This window comes from Oreochromis niloticus, linkage group LG6, assembly GCF_001858045.2.
Source record: "Oreochromis niloticus isolate F11D_XX linkage group LG6, O_niloticus_UMD_NMBU, whole genome shotgun sequence".
Lineage (NCBI taxonomy): Eukaryota > Metazoa > Chordata > Actinopteri > Cichliformes > Cichlidae > Oreochromis > Oreochromis niloticus.
Genome location: NC_031971.2, coordinates 12857763 through 12874707, shown reverse-complemented (window position 1 = coordinate 12874707; position 16945 = coordinate 12857763). Strand labels below are relative to the sequence as shown.

General features: G+C 42.4%; 2 protein-coding genes across 3 annotated transcripts; both read right to left on the bottom strand.

Moving 5' to 3' along the window:
- Nucleotides 1–1139: 1139 nt before the first annotated feature.
- Nucleotides 1140–7383, bottom strand: arpc1b (actin related protein 2/3 complex, subunit 1B). The gene is made up of 10 exons (XM_003455952.5): nucleotides 7194–7383; nucleotides 6543–6676; nucleotides 5683–5787; nucleotides 3146–3368; nucleotides 2937–3044; nucleotides 2528–2764; nucleotides 2361–2436; nucleotides 1914–2113; nucleotides 1643–1733; nucleotides 1140–1557 (listed from the first exon to the last, which is right to left on the bottom strand). Exons 2-10 carry the CDS (start codon nucleotides 6604–6606, stop codon nucleotides 1519–1521), a joined length of 1143 nt encoding a protein of 380 aa, XP_003456000.1. The 5' UTR covers nucleotides 6607–6676; nucleotides 7194–7383; the 3' UTR covers nucleotides 1140–1518.
- A 2683-nt stretch (nucleotides 7384–10066) lies between these two features.
- On the bottom strand, nucleotides 10067–16875 carry arpc1a (actin related protein 2/3 complex, subunit 1A). Of its 2 annotated transcripts, none has more exons than XM_003455951.5 (11): nucleotides 16529–16875; nucleotides 15761–15851; nucleotides 15375–15479; nucleotides 14933–15155; nucleotides 13920–14027; nucleotides 13694–13797; nucleotides 13487–13595; nucleotides 12777–12852; nucleotides 12490–12683; nucleotides 10991–11081; nucleotides 10067–10896 (listed from the first exon to the last, which is right to left on the bottom strand). In XM_003455951.5, the coding sequence occupies exons 2-11, from the start codon at nucleotides 15822–15824 to the stop codon at nucleotides 10858–10860; spliced, it is 1113 nt and encodes a 370-aa protein (XP_003455999.1). In that variant the 5' UTR covers nucleotides 15825–15851; nucleotides 16529–16875; the 3' UTR covers nucleotides 10067–10857. The 2 variants fall into 2 exon arrangements, with proteins under 2 accessions (XP_003455999.1, XP_019215676.1); XM_019360131.2 differs by having other exon boundaries at nucleotides 16417–16540.
- Nucleotides 16876–16945: the final 70 nt, after the last annotated feature.

Below are 16945 nucleotides of genomic sequence, written 5' to 3'. Positions count from 1 at the left end.
TGACTGTTTTCATTGTAGTCAGAGGGCTACTTTTTGCTCCACCTGATCTATTGGACAACCATTAATTAGAAATATATATTGTATGGGTAATTGCTAAATATTCACTGCTGACACCTGGGAGTTTCTTGTCACAGTTAATTTAAATAAATTAAGAGTTTGAGCACTATGGAGGGGGAAAAAGGATTTGATTTGATTTTTTAAACATCAACAAGACCAAAACACACTTGTAAGTTTGTGCAGCAGGATGTTTTCCCATCAATCCTTGAGCAGCTACAACAGCAACAGCTTAGACACTATTGTGCCTGTATTAACAATCTAATGGCATCGATCTATCACGAGAGACTCTGCAGTGGACGAGTAGATGTGCATTTGGCTGAAAACCCATCAGTGCTTTTAAAGAACCGGGACTGTGATACACATACATGAGTATGTGGAGTCGTGTTGATCCTGTCTCTCACATACAAATGTTCATTACTCTTAGGCAGTGGGGTTTGAAAGTAGTAGGGATGGGTAAACTCGACATTACAGGTGTAATCCCACGTGTCTGTCCACCTGATTCGACCTACAGCTTACAGGCACAACAGCAGCAACAGGAATTCTTGCTGTTCGCTTTAACTGAAAGACTCGGTGAGATAGTTTTTATTCAGGAGAAAGTGATGCCAGGAAAATGTGCCAGACATTTGGTCTGAAGAGGTTAACAAATTGATTACTTTAATGAAATGTGTGTATAGTAGGGCATCACCACACTGTCTCATAAATAACACCAAGAAGTTGTAAAATTGTTGTTTTGTACTCATGGCGGGTTTTTCAAACTTGTGCTCGTTAATTTTAAGCATTATGTTATCTAACCAGTACGTTTTAGGATGATGTAAATTTTATAAAAATTGAATAATATATTACATTACAACATTGTTTTTATACAAAATATTAGCTTTTCCCCAGGTTAGAAAAAAATAATCTCATCTGCGTCACACGAGACAGCAACTTTGCTCAGTTAAAACTGTGAGTGTTCGAACTTTGAACTTAAGTTGGCCATCTGTATAGACAAATACACAATGAGCTGCCAGGTTCAAATTCCTTAATCCAGATTTAAACAGATGTAAACACACACACACACACACACAAGAACCAGATTCTACTGAGCACTTTAACAGTAATCTTTTATTAAATGCATATTATGACCAGCATAAGCGTTTAACAATTATTGCAGCATTTCATTCTGATTAATAGAAAATGCCTGCTTTAAGCAGTCAGCTCAGGCTGAGCTCTAATCTAAGTCATTAAGTACCGTTTGCAGATATGTGGTCAGTCCCTCTGTATACAGCACTGAATGTAACAAGCTCAGCATAAAGCTTCAGAGAGATCGCAAACACTGTTTGACCTGAAGTCTGCTCGTTGAACCTGCATATATAAAAAAATACCTGATTAAAATAAGGCCAAGAAGCTTTGGGTAATAAGGCAGCAGTTTTTCTCCATAACTCCGGGAGCAACTTTGGTCGGAGAAATGTAAACTTCAGTTTAGACTATCTTCAAGTCCTTCATGGCAGACTCCAGAGACTGAAAAGACATTGACGGACATGTGAAATCACTGTGGTAGTCAATACCTAGCAATCCTGCATGTCTGTGTGTGTCTGTGTGTTACCTTGACATCCCAAATGCCCATTCCTCCATCCATACCAGTGGTGCAGAACTTGGTGCACTGGTTTCTTCCTCCTTCCAGCACCGAGATTTGGCTGAAATATTGTTTGAGACGTGAGAAAGCCAAGTAGTAACATATCATTTGTTTTATGGTTTTCATAGCTGTATTTAAAAAATCACTGTAACCAAATCCCCTCTCATACCCAACCACACATCACCACTCGGTTTTGGGGGTTTTAATTTTCATGGATACGCAACACTTGTTTTCTCCTGACCTGATGCTGTTCTTGTGGAGAGTGTTCAGGTCCTTGTCGGTGTTCTGGGTCTCCGAGGCTCGACGGTCCAGGTTCTGAAAACGCTCCCTGGCGCTGATGCCCTTTTGGGCCGCCTGCTTAGGAACATCCAGCTTTCCACCAAATGTCAAGCTGCCTTTGGCACCGTCATACACAAACAGCACCGGGTAACAATCATGGCCCTGGAGGAAAAGACATACAACAAGGAGATATTACAATATCAGGATGGAAATATGAGAGACTAGACTCTTGTTTGTTATTCTGGATGCTAGAATAGATACAGCCAAAAAGCGCTATCTATTCATTTATTTACATTATTTATATGGAGACACTGGGCCAGAAAAGTTTGAGATATAAAATTATAAAATTACCTTGAATTAAATTAAAGGAACGGTTGTGTGTGCGTGTGCTGAATAAATGAATACTCACAGCTGCTACCAAGCTGTTCTCAGTAATGAAGGTGACACACAGCAGAGGAAGTGTCTCAGAGCTGAGACTGGTCAACCTGTGGAAGTTGTAGCAAAAAGTCAGAGTGGAGCACACAAAGGAATGTAAACACACGACACGCCCAGCTACGCTGCTCTGCCTTCACTTACGTGCCGTTCTTGCCGCCCTCGGAAACACACAGAGTTGAGTCATGGGAGGTCCAGGCCAGGCGGTTGCCAGAGTGCGAGAAGCAGACGCTGTGCACCCAGCCGCCGCTTCCTCCTGAAGTCTGAGCTGCTGCTGGAGATCCTCCGGACTCAAAGAGCAACTCCCCAAAGGGCATCTTGCTACCCCAGGGAGTGGGCCCAGGCTTCTCCTCCACCTCCTTTATGTAGGCTGAAAACACTCTGTGAGAGTGAGGGTGGAGATATGTTGTTATTTTGAAACTCACATGCCATATAACATGGACTGTATGAGGAAATTCCTTTTTTTTATATACCTAGGAGTAGTGTCAGTGTTGGGCTGTACACAAAGCTTTAAATTTAATAAAGCTGAAAGCTAAGTCTGTCTGTGACATACCTGCATTTGAAATCGCAGGATCCAGCAGCCAGCAGGGCGTTGTTGGGGTGCCAGTCCAAACTCAGGATTGTAGAGCGGATCGGCTTCTTAATGTGCTTACACACCCACCTGCAGGTAACAAGAGATGGTTGCTAAAATCTCTCCAACGGCGCTTCTTAGTATTCAAATAAAGCTTTCTGCATATATTAGTGAATTCCCTGAAATCTCACCAGTCGTTTTCCTGCTCAAAATAGCAGACGGAGATGAGACGAGAGCCGCTGCCAACAGCAAACTTGTTCTCTTTGGGTGACCATTTCACACAGCGAGCGGCACGGTTGATCCTGAGGATGACCAGGGTGGGCTTCCAAGCTCCCTCTTTCAGGGTCCACACGTAGGCGTTACGGTCCGCTCCACAGGTAACTATACGGTTACTTTCCGGAGCCCAATCGATACCTGCGAGATAAAAAGAAAAAACCTCTCAGGAACACATTTCCACTCACTTCTCTATATCACGTCAAATAGGCGGAAAAGAAAGAAGAGCTCTGCTATTATCAACGTCTCAAATGCATCCAAAATAAATAATTGGCTAAAAATCTATAGAGAGTCTTTTTTCTTTATCTTCCAAGAGATAAAAGTAACTGTGCGGTGACTGGGATCTACTTTGATGTCTTTATACTTACTGGCAATCTACATATCCAGCAGCTGATTACAGTAGCTTAAGACAATGACAGGAAATTGTAAAACCAGTGAAGTCTCAGTGGAAGGAGCATACACTATAACAAAAGTATTGAGCTGCACCACTTCCTTTCATATAACTCACTTACTTAGTTTGTGTTAAAGTTTAAAGTAATGCATTATTATGGGTATGGGCACTTTGATAGGGGCAGGTGTTAGCTGTCACCTCTGCTAATCTAAGTCGCCCCTGGTGGAGTGTAAAGGTACTGCAGGTGGACTGCAGTTACACCAGAAATTCACGTTAAAATTACTCACAAGTATGTACATTTATACATATTTATCTGCTCTTGTTTTGAAGTTTGTGTCCCATCTCCGGGGACATCTCAGGTCCTCCAAGGTTTGGAGGCCTATCTCCCCCCACCACTTCCCCTGCCGGTGGCGGACGGCCTCAGACATCGGTGCGTTGGTGGTTCTTTGTGTCCGGGGGTGGGCGTCCAGGTACACACCGGCTCACTCCTTAGTGGCTGCTTATCGGGGCCTGGAGCCTGGGGCTCGCTCAGGCCACTTCGGAGGTGGGGTGCCCTCGGCCTCTCGGCCCGGGGCTCGGTCACTCTGGCACAGCTGGCTGCCGGCGGAGCTCACGGGCACGTCACTGCAACCCCCATGGCTTCTGCTCTGCGGCTGCTGAGTGACCCCTCATCTGGGGCTCTCCTCGGCTCTTTCTGGGATAGTGGCGCGGCTGCCCCTCTGTTGGTCTTCCTTGGTCTCTTGTGTTCTGGGGGCCTCTGGATGTCTGGAGTTTTGATCTCCTCCATACCTGCTTCATGCCCTGGAGGACGGGGCAGTGGCCCCCCACACCCTCTAGCAGATCATTACATGAAGGAACCTTTTAAAAACAAGCGCGTCCATGCTCACAGGTGTACACACGGGTGATCACACACACTAACTACACCCTTTTTGGCTCCTACCTTAAAGCACACTGTGTGCTGTCGATCTTACGTGCTGCACAATAATGTTTAATATTTAGTATTTACTGTTATATTCCCATAGATCATCGTGATGTTGTTTATTCTATTGCTCTCGTTTTCTTCTGCTTGTTTTCTTTTTTCTTTCTCAACAGGTGATCCAGGTGATCGATATATTTATTTTTTGTCTCCTTATTCTGTTGGTTTTTGTTTTTTGCCCTTTATCCCCGTCCCTCTTCTCAGCTGTTTTTCTTTCCCCCAGTCAAGTCTGTCCCGTATTCAGCAAGTGAAAATAAAATAAACAATAAAAGGTGAATCAAATAGACCATTACGGCAAGGCTGGGATGGTCCATTTGGTAAAGTAAATCCGTTGGGCATCTTTCTTCACCTTTAGACAATAATTCTGATGGCAAAAGAACCAAACGGGACAGGCAAAAAAAAAAAAAAAAAAAAATGAAGTTTGTGTCCCAGTAGCAGGTGGGTCACACATTGGCCTAAATGCTTTCTATATGACTGGGTAGCATTAGCAATTTATAGCCAACAGCCTGTGTTCTTTGTGTTTTTTAAATACAATTTTCAAGGAAGTACATCACTTCCTCTTGTCTTTAAATTAGACGAAAGATTAAAGATTGTGGTATTTCCTGGTTTTTAAGGAGGCCGCAGCACTCTTGACTTTGGGAATGGCTGATCTGATGCTTGGCATTAAAGACATTAAGCAATATGAACATTAATAATCACATAGAGATGGGGAAATGTTCCTACAGCTTGATTTATTTTGTACCACTGGATAAGGCAACCATAGATTTAGCAATACTGGAAAGCTGGATGGCCGTTTCCTTGATATCGATTTAGGCAGATCCTTCAAAATGATGGAAACTTGTCCTCAATGTCACAGAAAAACCTAAAGTATTCTACAAAATCTTGTATTTTCACTTTCAGTATTGGTGAACTTGAGTAGTGGCGCCGAGGTTTAGGGGTTAACACGTTCGTCTTACATGCAAACCAAACTTCAGTTGGTTTCAAGCCAGTGCTGCTTCTAAGACCAAACAAACATGTGGATCCGACCCTTTGGGAAATAAGGCAATGTCAGAAAGTCCCTAAATAGTTTTAGTGTTGCTGTGTCTCACCTGTCACCTGCCCGTTGTGTTCCTTCAGCTCATGGATTTTGGTCCACTTGGTCCCATCTTTCTTATAGATGTGGACCTCATGGTTGTTGGGGCACAGGGCAATCTCTGTAGCGGAAACAAAGAAGTTTGTGTTTCAAACCATATCGGCACAGATGGTCAACCGTACGAACACAATATTCATCATGGACAAAGTACAGCATGACTGATACGAGAAGTTTTACAGCGGGCTGCTCAGTGGGGAGTAACACAGAAGAGCTGAGTGGGCACATGAGAAGAGAGAAATAAAAAAACACCGTATGTATGAGCCTGGAGGCAGCACACAGACACACAGCATCTTTAAATAGAAAGCGCACAAGACCTGCGACCTTCCTTTTTCGTAACGTTGTGGCAAAGGCTGCATGTTTTAGTCAGCAGATGAGTCAGTGAAGCAGTGTTTGTCCTAGAACAGCAGTGTGGCTTACTTCGGTGTGCATTTTTTTTCACAGAATGACTAAACTGTTCATTTTGCAAACCTGAGTGAAACTCGAACAGCCTGGTTTAAGCGTCTCTTACATCCGCTTTGCCCAGAAACCAAAGCACTGATGAAAAACATCCATATAAGGCTCTGGTTTCCTCCAGCTAACGGAGTGTAAGAACCACTCAGAGAGGCCTTCAGACGCCGCCGTCGCTGTTACAGGAAACAGGAAATACCTTCTCCCACCTGGGAGCCAGTCGCAAACCATGGGCTATTACACCACTCTCTCACAGACTCTAGTCAGAGCAATATGCACCCATGATGTTGTGCCCAGCTCAAAGATGAGACGACTGGAAGTCACTGAAGAGGAAAAGAGTGACCAATCAGAGAGGGTGGGCAGACTTACGGGATCGATCTTTGTTCCAGGCATGGCAGCTAATTGGTTCCAGCAGGAAGCTGTGGTATGCCATGACCAATCAGATGTTAGAAGGAGATCAGGAAGTAGTGGGAGAGGAACCAGAGGCCGGTGGGCTGTCAAATCTTTAAAAAAAAAACCAGAAGTTGCATTTCATGTTGAAAGCAGGAAGTGTTGAAGTACACGAAGAAATGTAAAGGTCTTTTTATTGAATGAAACCGTGAAATGATCCAAAGTGTTTGATACGCAATGAACTGACTTAAACTCTGTTTGTGAGTGAAACACGCTAAACTTATTTCACTCAGAGCGTGTTAATGAAATCCAGACTTTCAGAGGAATGACAGAAACTATGCAGGTCCAAGGTAACGGACATCCCCACAAAAAAAGAGAAAAAGACACTCAACCATTGGAGGAAGCAACCAGGGAAAAAAAAATCAAATTTCTCTCATTTCTATCAGATACTTTACAAACACTAAAACACAAATGTGTGGGAAGCACAATCGCCTGTAGCACGCTTTGAATATTTCTTTGCAGAAAATGCATTATACTCAAATATGTGTGTGTGGGTGGGTGGGTGTGTGAGTGAGTACGACATGCCTAAGCACACTCAGTCAACTGTTAAATATTTTCTAGGCTACTTACCCCCGAGGGCAGGACAGAGATGAACGGGTGAGCTGAAGAGATGGGGGAGAGTTTAAAAAAAAAAAAGAAAGAAAGGAGAGAAGGCAGAGGAAAGTAGCGGATCAAAAAAAGTGGAGGGTGTTCAGCTCGCGGACTCTGGCCAGTCAACGCGAACGCCAACGACAGAGTGAGTGCAGGAAGAGAGAGAAGCTGAGCTGAAGAGAGAGAGGGGAGGAGAGGTCAGAGGGGGAAGTGGAGGAGGGTACAGTGAAGCTCAGAGAGGGGAGACAGGCAGGAAGTTTCTGCAGGTTTTTCAGTTCTGAGGGTGAAAATAAAGAAATCATGGGCGTGGTGCAAGAAATGTGAGAGAAGGGGGACCAAAACTGTACTTTTTCTTTAATTGAATTTTAACATTATTAAACAGGAACAGGAAAAAAGTGTTAAAAGTAGTAAGAGAGGGAGGGGCATGGACACAATACAATGTTATGCACAAAGGCTGAATCTGAGGGGGGGGAAGCAAAAAAAAAAAAGGAAAAGAAAAGCATGAAAGACACGGAAAAGAAGGGGGAGGGGCGTACGGGGCTGTCTGCATAGAGAAAAAGGAGGAAGTGAAAGAAGAGGGAGGAATCTGCAGGGAGGAGAGGGTGGCATCAGGAGGAGAAAGGGGTTGGCTCTACACTGGATTTGCTATTATTTGTCTACCAGTTACATTATGTGTCCTGTTCTTCATTTATCTTCTTGTTATGATCGCACGCCAACTAGTTTCACCCTGTTGCATCACTGCAGTGCAACCTCAAACAGTTAGCTATGAAAACAAGTTAATTTGCTTTTTATTGCACAATCACTTGCAAACAGTGTGTGTGGAAACCACTGGAGCTCTTCTTGTTGCGTTTATAGATCTGAAATCTTTTTGTACTGTAAGTGCAGTAAAAAAAAGATTTCAGCCTTCTTCAACTACTCCGTCTATTCATTAGATTTTAACTGCTATGTCAAAGCGTTTCTTTTAAGCTTTCCATATACGTTTTCAAGCTTTTAAAGAACAACATGTTGCCTTAATCACCTTTTTCTTGGCAGCAGTAGATTTTCCTTACTCCTCATAATTTCCATTTGGGATTAAAAGGAAAAGCATAAAACTGGCAGTCAGTGAGAGCCTTGAAGCTAAGGTTAAGACTGAGTTTCATGCCGTGCTGCTTACTTGTTTTATATGGGTGAGTTGTTCTGTTCACAAGTATTTTTGTTTCCAATTTGGAGTTTAGGAACTTCAAATGGGCCTAAATCTCACATACACTCATAAGACACTTCATTTAATTTCCCAAGCTTTATTGGGAGACAGTGCATTATTTTTCTTTTTAATTTGGTGACTGTAATGACTTCAAATACTGCCAAAATACTGTCAACTCGTTTAAAAAATTGCTTGTACAATTACAGTTAGACTGATTATGCATGAGTATGTGTGGAAAGTAAAAAGGATATTTTAAAGATCCACAGTGGTCGTAGTTTCACCTAACGAGTGAAACACCCATTCCCATGATCTTCGGTGGAGACACAAAATCCTTGTTAACACCAAGCGCATCATATTTGACACAGACTTCTATATTATCAGTGTGACTCACACGTAGCTGAACTTATACATGTAAATTGATTATATAAATCAATTTACATGTAAATGGTTTACAATTAAAATTGTCAGAAGGCTCAAAAATGTCAATTTTCTGGAAATTATTTCATGGTTGAGACTTTCAAGGGTTTCAAAAAACAAAAAAAAAACAAAAAAACGTGTTGACCCCTTGTGAATGAGGAAGCAGCTGAAGCCTTCTTTAACCTCCTAAGACCTGAAATCTTTCATGGCATGCATTTTTAATTTCTCTTTGCTATTTGGCCTGATTGGGACCTGATGAATGTAAAAACAAAGAATTATCTTTTTACTTGATTTTGCTCTACAAGGTCCTGATATCCACATATGACGACATTTGTTTTAAATTTCGATAGAAGAGTGGGAGTATAATGTCCTCGTAAGTGGATATCAGGCCGTTGTAGAGCAAAAATTAGCATTGTGGTCTAGACAACCCAAAATGTGATGTCCACATTTGTGGACGCCAAGTCCTGGAGGTTAAAGATATTTGATTTTTTTGAAACCTTAGAAGCATTATTTACTATTGCACCTGCTTCAGGAAGCTGCGCGTTTTCATTTCTAGCTCCTCTGGTCATCTTGAAGTGCCAACAAAGACAATGAAAAAGATGACCCACTATAACACCCACTATTCAGTGCGTTCACATCCCAGAATGTCAGCGCCGTACTACGTCATCCGACTCATGATTCTTCACAATTTGCAGCTCACTCAGGTAAAGTATGGGGAAAGAAAGTGATAAATTTGATTGTATTGTTGCACTGAATACAATAATGAGAATTAAAAATCCACAGAGGATTCAAGGAGTCTTGAAAACAGTTGTATCCAGGACAACTTAATCTTGTTACACTACAATGCTAGGATGAGAGTTGATTCCTGTGAAACTGGTGAAAGGACCAAATATAAACCTTCAGCACAGTTTAAAGACCTAATAGGCGATCGATGCGCACTTTTCAGTAAAACCTGACCGATACTCTAGGAGTAGCAATCCTAGTGAACTGTGGAGGGATGCCCAACTTGTTCATTCGTCCTTCGGCTGAATGAGCTAAAAATCATTGCGGTGATGCTGACACAGAAGATATAACCTCGTTTACTAAAAATCCGCACAGAGAAACAATGTTCCAGAATTTTTCAGAAACTCCTAGATTTGCGTTTAGCTGGGCCTTCACTAACCTATGACAAGCAGAAATATGGATTACATACTGTAATTTGACACACAAACTACCATCTGTCCACAGACACAAAGGAAGAGCACAGTCATTTGAGTTGAGTACTGTAAATGTATTTCATCTTTATTTCATGTCTACCTCATGATCAGTTACATAGAAATCCTCCATCTTGTGTGGTTTTAGTGTAGGAGCTACAGAGCCTAGTGTTGGCCAGCCGTCACTCCACACAGAGTTCAGACAGCTGCTTTCTCTCTCCACCATCAGATTCTGTACAACTCCCAAAAGCCAACCAGCAACATGTACTCAGAATATCAGTAACCCCGGGTCCTAGTGATAACACCTTCGCCCGCTGAAGAATACGAACCATCCTCCAGTAAAACGTCTACTTTTGTTCTACTAAATGTTGATATTCTGAGAGCATGTTAAGGTTAGCCTGAGGTGGAATACAGTCTGATTTTTGGATAAAATGCACCTTTTAGTGTTCAACTTTTGGTACAGGAGGTTAGAGAACATAAAAACACACATTTCACGTCATGTCTAATACGTGTCAGAGGACCTTCCCACTTTGACACCTGGTTAACCTTCGTTTAAAAACAAACAAAACGGGGGAAAAAAAAAAAAAATCAACAGTGAAGTCACACGTCAGCTCAGTGTGTGTAGTGAGTGTGTATGTGTGTGAGTGAGTGTAAGCACACACTCACAAGAGTGTGTTATGGTCTGATCAGTGCTTCAGCAGACACTCGATAAAGTATGTATGTTACTGGCTGCGTCGCGGGAGTGGAGGGAGGGCCGGGGTGAGACGGAAAAGGGGCAAGAGGGGTGAGGGCAGGGGAGGAAAAGGGGGAGAAGTGAGGCCGCAGCGTCTCTCCGTTCATTCAAAAGGTTTCTTCACATGATGCGGAGACCCTGGATAGAAGCTTCTAGACTCTGAGGAGGAAAACAGATGACAGAGAGTTAGTGATGCAAGACTCAGAAAAAGTTAACTCACAAAAAACAAAACACTGTTTATGTGCATTTTTACCTTGAAGTCCCAAATGGTCATTGCTCCATCGATACCTGTGGTGCAGAACTTGCGACAATCCCTTTTGTCTCCCTCATAGATAGACACTTGGCTGAGAAACAAACACACAGAGGTGATGATGTTGACAAGCCTTTCTTGTTATCGTTGTGATCTTGGTGGGAAATTTGCTAAAATGCTTATCTGCTGCTAGTTAAATGGTAGTGGTGACAAAGAGGCTTTGGGAAGTCTGTGGGTGTGGCTGAAATATCACATACAAGGTGGAAAACACCACCGCACCATCATGAATGGATACAGTAAAACAATGTAAAGAGTTGATCACACGTATAGGTGCTTTTAATCATTTCTTCCTGGTTGTTTTACATCTCTTTACTAGACACAATTTCACACTGTGTGCAATATCCAAATATAAATAGGACCTGCTTTTCTTCGCACATTTTTTCGTGTCTCTCGTTTCCCTGTTTTTCTTTGAGTCCTTGCTTTCACCACATTCACTCCCTGCTAACAGGCTGAGGCGTGTTACATGCAGTGGTAGATAAGCATGAAGCAAATTACGACTCAGTAGATTCCATTCTGTGCAAACATTGCTACGACAGCATTCAAGATGGTGATCTTTGAATTGACCTACAAGTTTTGTAGTTGCAGCAGTAAACTCTTTCGAGGAAAACAAAAACAAAACTCTGAAGTCTGGATCTCTTACTGTACTTCCAAAGTAAAATGAATAATCTTATCACACTGAAGAAAGTAAACAAACTTGTTTCTCAGAATAAATCACAAAATATCAGCTAATTACTGCTGGTCCTCTTTGTCACATTTGAGTGTTGCAATGCCAGACTACACCTTAAAACAATAAAAGCACTACAGAAATAAAACTTCTGACCTGTGACCTAGAGATTAAAACGCTTCCTGTTTGAAAACACGTAAAGCTGAACAGATCTGACACCAGAGATCACCTGAGAATGAATTCAAATCAGCTGGTTCCAGCAGGAAGTTATGGCTCTGCATTTTACTTTTAGTGATGAGTCATGTGTCTAACACCAGTCTACTGCTCATCCAAATTTTGTCTGCATAATGTCTGATTGCTCACTAGAAGAGAGACATTTTATGCCACATGAAGAGTGACTATATACACTTTTCAAACAGTATGTAAGGTTGTTGCAAACCCTGTTTTTATGTACGTAGAAATAATAATAATAGAAGTGGATGCAGAACAATGGAAAGCTCCTAATATCATCTGTTCTCTCAAACATGTGATGCCTAACAGCATCGATTCAACACTAAGTGCTCAATTACCAGCAAGCTAGTATTGATGAACTAAAATACTAGAGCCCAACATTAAAACCCATCTGTGTTTTGTACAGGCTAAAATTTGGAGATGTGGTGTTGGTTAAAATTAATACGATTCATCATATAATTCAACTGCACCATAAGACATAGTCTCAAAAATTACCATTAAAAAGTTTGCATTAGCCATGCGTGCATTAGTTTCCTGGGTGACCTACGTGATGCTGTTCTGGTGCAGTGTGTCCAGGGCAGTGTTGCGGTCCTCAGTGGTGGCTCTCTTGTCCATGTTCCTGAAACGCTCCATGGCAGAGATGTTCCTCTGGATGCTCTGCTTGGGGAGGTCGAGCTTTGTCACAAACGTCAGTGCTCCACCGTCGTCGCAACGGAACAGCATGGGGCAACAGTCGTGACCCTGAGGAGGGAGACAGCAGAGTTACTACAGCGCTCCTTGATCACTATAAATCTGTGCAAAGGAATATGCAGCCACCATAAGCTTTATTCTTACCGCAGCTACTAGACTGTTCTCTGAAATAAAAATGACACTGAGCAGAGGAAGGAACTCCGTCTTCAGCTGTGAAGGACTAAACACAAACAAAATAAATTAATATGGCCCGAGTGGCTGATTCGATTGCACTTAAAAAGATAAAGAGAACACAGGCACAGGCTACTGAATACTATAGTTTAAACGCCCCAAAATTAAATCCACACTGGCCTTGGATCCAACTGTAGCTAATGAAAAAAATCATATATATTAAAGAAAAATATGGGATGGGTACCTTTGGCAACACAACGAGTGTGGGACAATTTTAAATGAATGAAAAAGGTTTATTTCAGATGAGATTGGCATGGATTCACTTCAGTCATTGTTTTATGATTATGCAACAAGGGTAATCTGTTTATAGCATTACTCAGTTTGCTTTAAAGGCCACAACATTTGCTCTTTTGTGGTCAATGTTAACAATTCAAATTGCAAATTGTGTTTTTACCCTCCGCATTATTTTTTGCAACTTACATTTGCATTTTTAGCATCATCTCTGTTAGTGAATCTGTCCAATCTCACAATCAGGTGCGGAGACAACTCTAGTTACGAGAGATGTGCTGACATTTAGACCAACATCTATCAGGCGACAGAGGGAGCTTTAATTCTGACTTCTTATATAAAGAATGAGTAAATCATGTGTATTTTGGAAGAATACAGGTAACAACTAAACATACCTGGCAGTCTTAGAGCTGTCCACCACTGTGACAGTACTGTCATGGCTGACCCAGGCCAGACGGTTACCAGAAGCTGAAAAAGAGACAGAGTGGACCCAACCTCCTCCACCTAAAAGGGCACAAAATACACACAAATGTGTAAGTTCAAAGAGAAACTGTAAAGGAATATGGACAAGACAAAAAAAAAGAAAAAGGGGGGGGGCAGACCTGCTCCTCCAAATTCTGCTAGCACAGCCCCAAATGGCATCTTGCTGCCCCAGGGTGTGGGGCCTGGTTTCTCCTCCACCTCTTTAATGTAGGCTGAGAACACCCTAGAGGCCAGAGAGGGAGAGATGAGAAAGGAGGCGGCGGGGGAAGACGGCATGAAAAACAGAAATTGAAACCGGACAAAGCCGCCTAGCTAGTTTTGAATACTCTAATCTTCATCTTTTACCTGCACTTGAAGTCACATGAGCCAGCAGCCAGCAGGACATTGTTTGGATGCCAGTCCAGACTGAGGATGGTGGAGCGAACTGGCTTTTTGATGTGCTTGCTCACCCACCTAAAACCACATGAAGAAGCAAAGTTTTTATAGCAGGACATGTAAAAATGTAAACCCCACAAAAACAAAAAACTACTGATCAATTATGAGGCACAGCAAAAATAAAAAGGAAGTACTAAATACAGGGTGGAGGGAAAAAAATAAGTCCTTTAATCCTGGGAGTGTATCTTCATCAGCTGGTTGGAATGCAACGCTTTGCTCTTACACTAGGTGAAAACATTCAATTCCCATTTTGTTTTAAACTGGACCACACCCCCTACCTCTACCTTTGCATGACAACTTCCTTGCAGCACAGCTCTCTCTCCACCAGAGAGATAAGTAGAGAGCAGAGAAAGGCTGCCCTTCACCTAATGCTCTGTTAACGTCCTCACATAATTATAGCCTTCACTGGGTTTGTGCTGTGATTGCATACCACACATGTATCACCCTCATTCTTCTTCAAATGCTATCATAACATGCCAATGAAAAAAAAAAAAATCAACTCTACTTTTGTGTTTATGACATTTACAGGTGTAGCCTTATAACTATAATGACAAGTATCATTTCTGTAATGATACTGGTAGCAAGTCAATGTGGCTACCAACAGATTTTTTCACAGTCTATAACTGCTGAGAGAGACATGCCTCCCAACTCTTGATGACGCACTTCTGTATGAATGTTCAAGCCACACCTCAGATAAGCGTTTCACACAGGCTGTGTGGCTGCTCTGACCTGTTAAAGCAGGTGTGAAAATTGAGGTAAAGCAGTTTGGTCTGGACGTATGAGCTCAAAATAATGCACTAATAATTCAAATAAATGGCAAGACTGAACTTAAATGCTGCACTTTAAAAGAAACACATTATTCACAACATTCACAAGAACATCAACACATTTAAAATATGCCACTGCTGGATTAATAGTCTCACCAATCGTTCTCGGACTCAAAGTAGCAGACAGAGATGAGTCGAGCACCACTGCCCACTGCAAACTTGTTCTCCAATGGAGACCACTTGACGAAGGTGGCCGCTCGGTTGATCCTGAGGATGACCAGTGTGGGCTTCCATACCCCCTCCTTCTGGGACCACACATAGGCATTACGGTCTGCTCCACATGTCACTATGCGGTCACTTTTGGGAGCCCAGTCAATGCCTATAACACAGCCAATAAGCAGTCACTAACAACTCTACTAATAGCTTAGACAAAAAGAAACCCCTTTAGGATCACACAATCCCACCTTAGCTGTGGTTTTACTTGTTAAAGAATTCTTCAGAAACATTAATTTTACTGACATGTTGGGTGAGACATTTAATGTTACGTTTCAGTTCACAAGTAAAAAATGATCAGTCTTAAAAACATCTGATTAACCACCTGTTATGTGGCCATTGTGTTCCTTCAGTTCATGGGTCTTAACCCACTGGTTGCCACTCTTCTTGTAGATATGAACTTCATGGTTATTGGGACTGATGGCAATTTCTGAAGCAAAACAAAACAAAACAGAAGAAACCAGCTGGTTAACACGATGAGCACACAGATAACAAACAAGTTAGACAAGTTTTCTGATACATGCCAAATTCCAACCTGTTACCCAAAATAAACCGAGCCAATCTTATCTCTGTTCAGATGAAATTGCTCTAACAGCATTCTTTGTAATTGTGACCTGACCACCCAATGAAGACAAAGCCTTTAAGACCTTAACCTTGAAATGTGTTGTGTTAAAGTGAGCATTTCTCATAGCTACAGTCTCGGAGCCTTACGTGTCCTGTCGCGGTTCCATGCGTGGCAGGTGATGGGTTCCAACAGAAACTGATGAAGGGACATGTTTGGGTGTGGTCCTTAAGTTGAACTCTGCGAAGCAAAAACACAGCAAAAACTCAGCTTTAGTAACAAACGGCAAACACACTCCCAGCTAGCAGGAGACCAGAACGATGTCTCGGTAGACTTAAAAACTACACACATTACAGCATACATACTGGAAGCTGCTGGTTCACTGCTCACATAGGACAGCTAGTTAACTGTTAACTTTTAAAGCAACCTAACCTAACTCGTAATGTACGTGTTAGCCGCTGGCTTGGATTCTTTAGATAAACCCTGTCACCAAGAAGCTTTCTTTACTAGTTTCTCTTAAATAATGATTGCAAATTAACGTTAGCAAGCTGACTTTCACTTAAGTCCTTTTTTGCCCCAAACAGACGTACAACATTCTTCTAAACCAGTACGGACTTGCTAAGCTAGCTCCGGTAATATTACCATTACTAGGTCAGCTGCTTCACTCGGTAAATTAACATTAGCAAAACGTTACTAGCAAGTCAATCAAATTGCTAGCTCACAGTTCGCCGGTGTTACACAGGCCTAACAGCAAGATGGGGAATTCTGAGGGATATAATGACAACGACTGTGTCCACACGCTTACCAGAAGGCCTCCTTTCTAAGATTATTTTTTTCCTCGTACAAGAAGCCTTTACTCCCGGTGACAGCTACACCATTAGCCTGTCCATCCCACTAGCCTCCGTATGCTAACTTACCTCGTCAGTCCGGTTCTCCCGAGTGTTGAACTCTTGTTAGCCGGTGAGCTAAGTCACGCTAGCGGGGGGAAAGGTTAGATTAGGAGTGGACCTGAATTCGCGGACTCTGGTCAGTCGACACGAATTCGTCCAGGAATGTTGAGGGGAATGTCAAGACGGCCAGCAGGATACGACCGGGAGCATCTGGTAGCTAAAACTCGGCAGCAAAACCCGTGGATGCCAGGCTGACAGCTAGCTTAGCATCATCACGCTAGCTGTTACATTCAAGTGAATAACCTCGTTCACGTCGCTGGATCTCACGCTACTCCTAGCCCGAGAAGAGCTCCTCTAGTGGCTCACGTACAAACACCCAGAGTGCTTTAAACGGTTACAAAACAGCACAGACTTGTGGCCGCTGTATCAGTGTTGTATTAAACA

Excerpts from the sequence above, each read along its gene's own strand:
- arpc1a (XM_003455951.5), bottom strand. The coding sequence starts at position 15,824 with ATGTCCCTTCATCAGTTTCTGTTGGAACCCATCACCTGCCACGCATGG. Across the intron at positions 12,853-13,486 it reads GACAGCTCTAAGACTGCCAG|TCCTTCACAGCTGAAGACGG; the intron begins GTATGTTTAGTT and ends GTTTGTGTTTAG. Across the intron at positions 10,897-10,990 it reads TGACCATTTGGGACTTCAAG|AGTCTAGAAGCTTCTATCCA; the intron begins GTAAAAATGCAC and ends TTTCCTCCTCAG.
- arpc1b (XM_003455952.5), bottom strand. The coding sequence starts at position 6,606 with ATGGCATACCACAGCTTCCTGCTGGAACCAATTAGCTGCCATGCCTGG. Across the intron at positions 3,045-3,145 it reads TTTGAGCAGGAAAACGACTG|GTGGGTGTGTAAGCACATTA; the intron begins GTGAGATTTCAG and ends TGTTACCTGCAG. Across the intron at positions 1,734-1,913 it reads CTCCACAAGAACAGCATCAG|CCAAATCTCGGTGCTGGAAG; the intron begins GTCAGGAGAAAA and ends ACAATATTTCAG.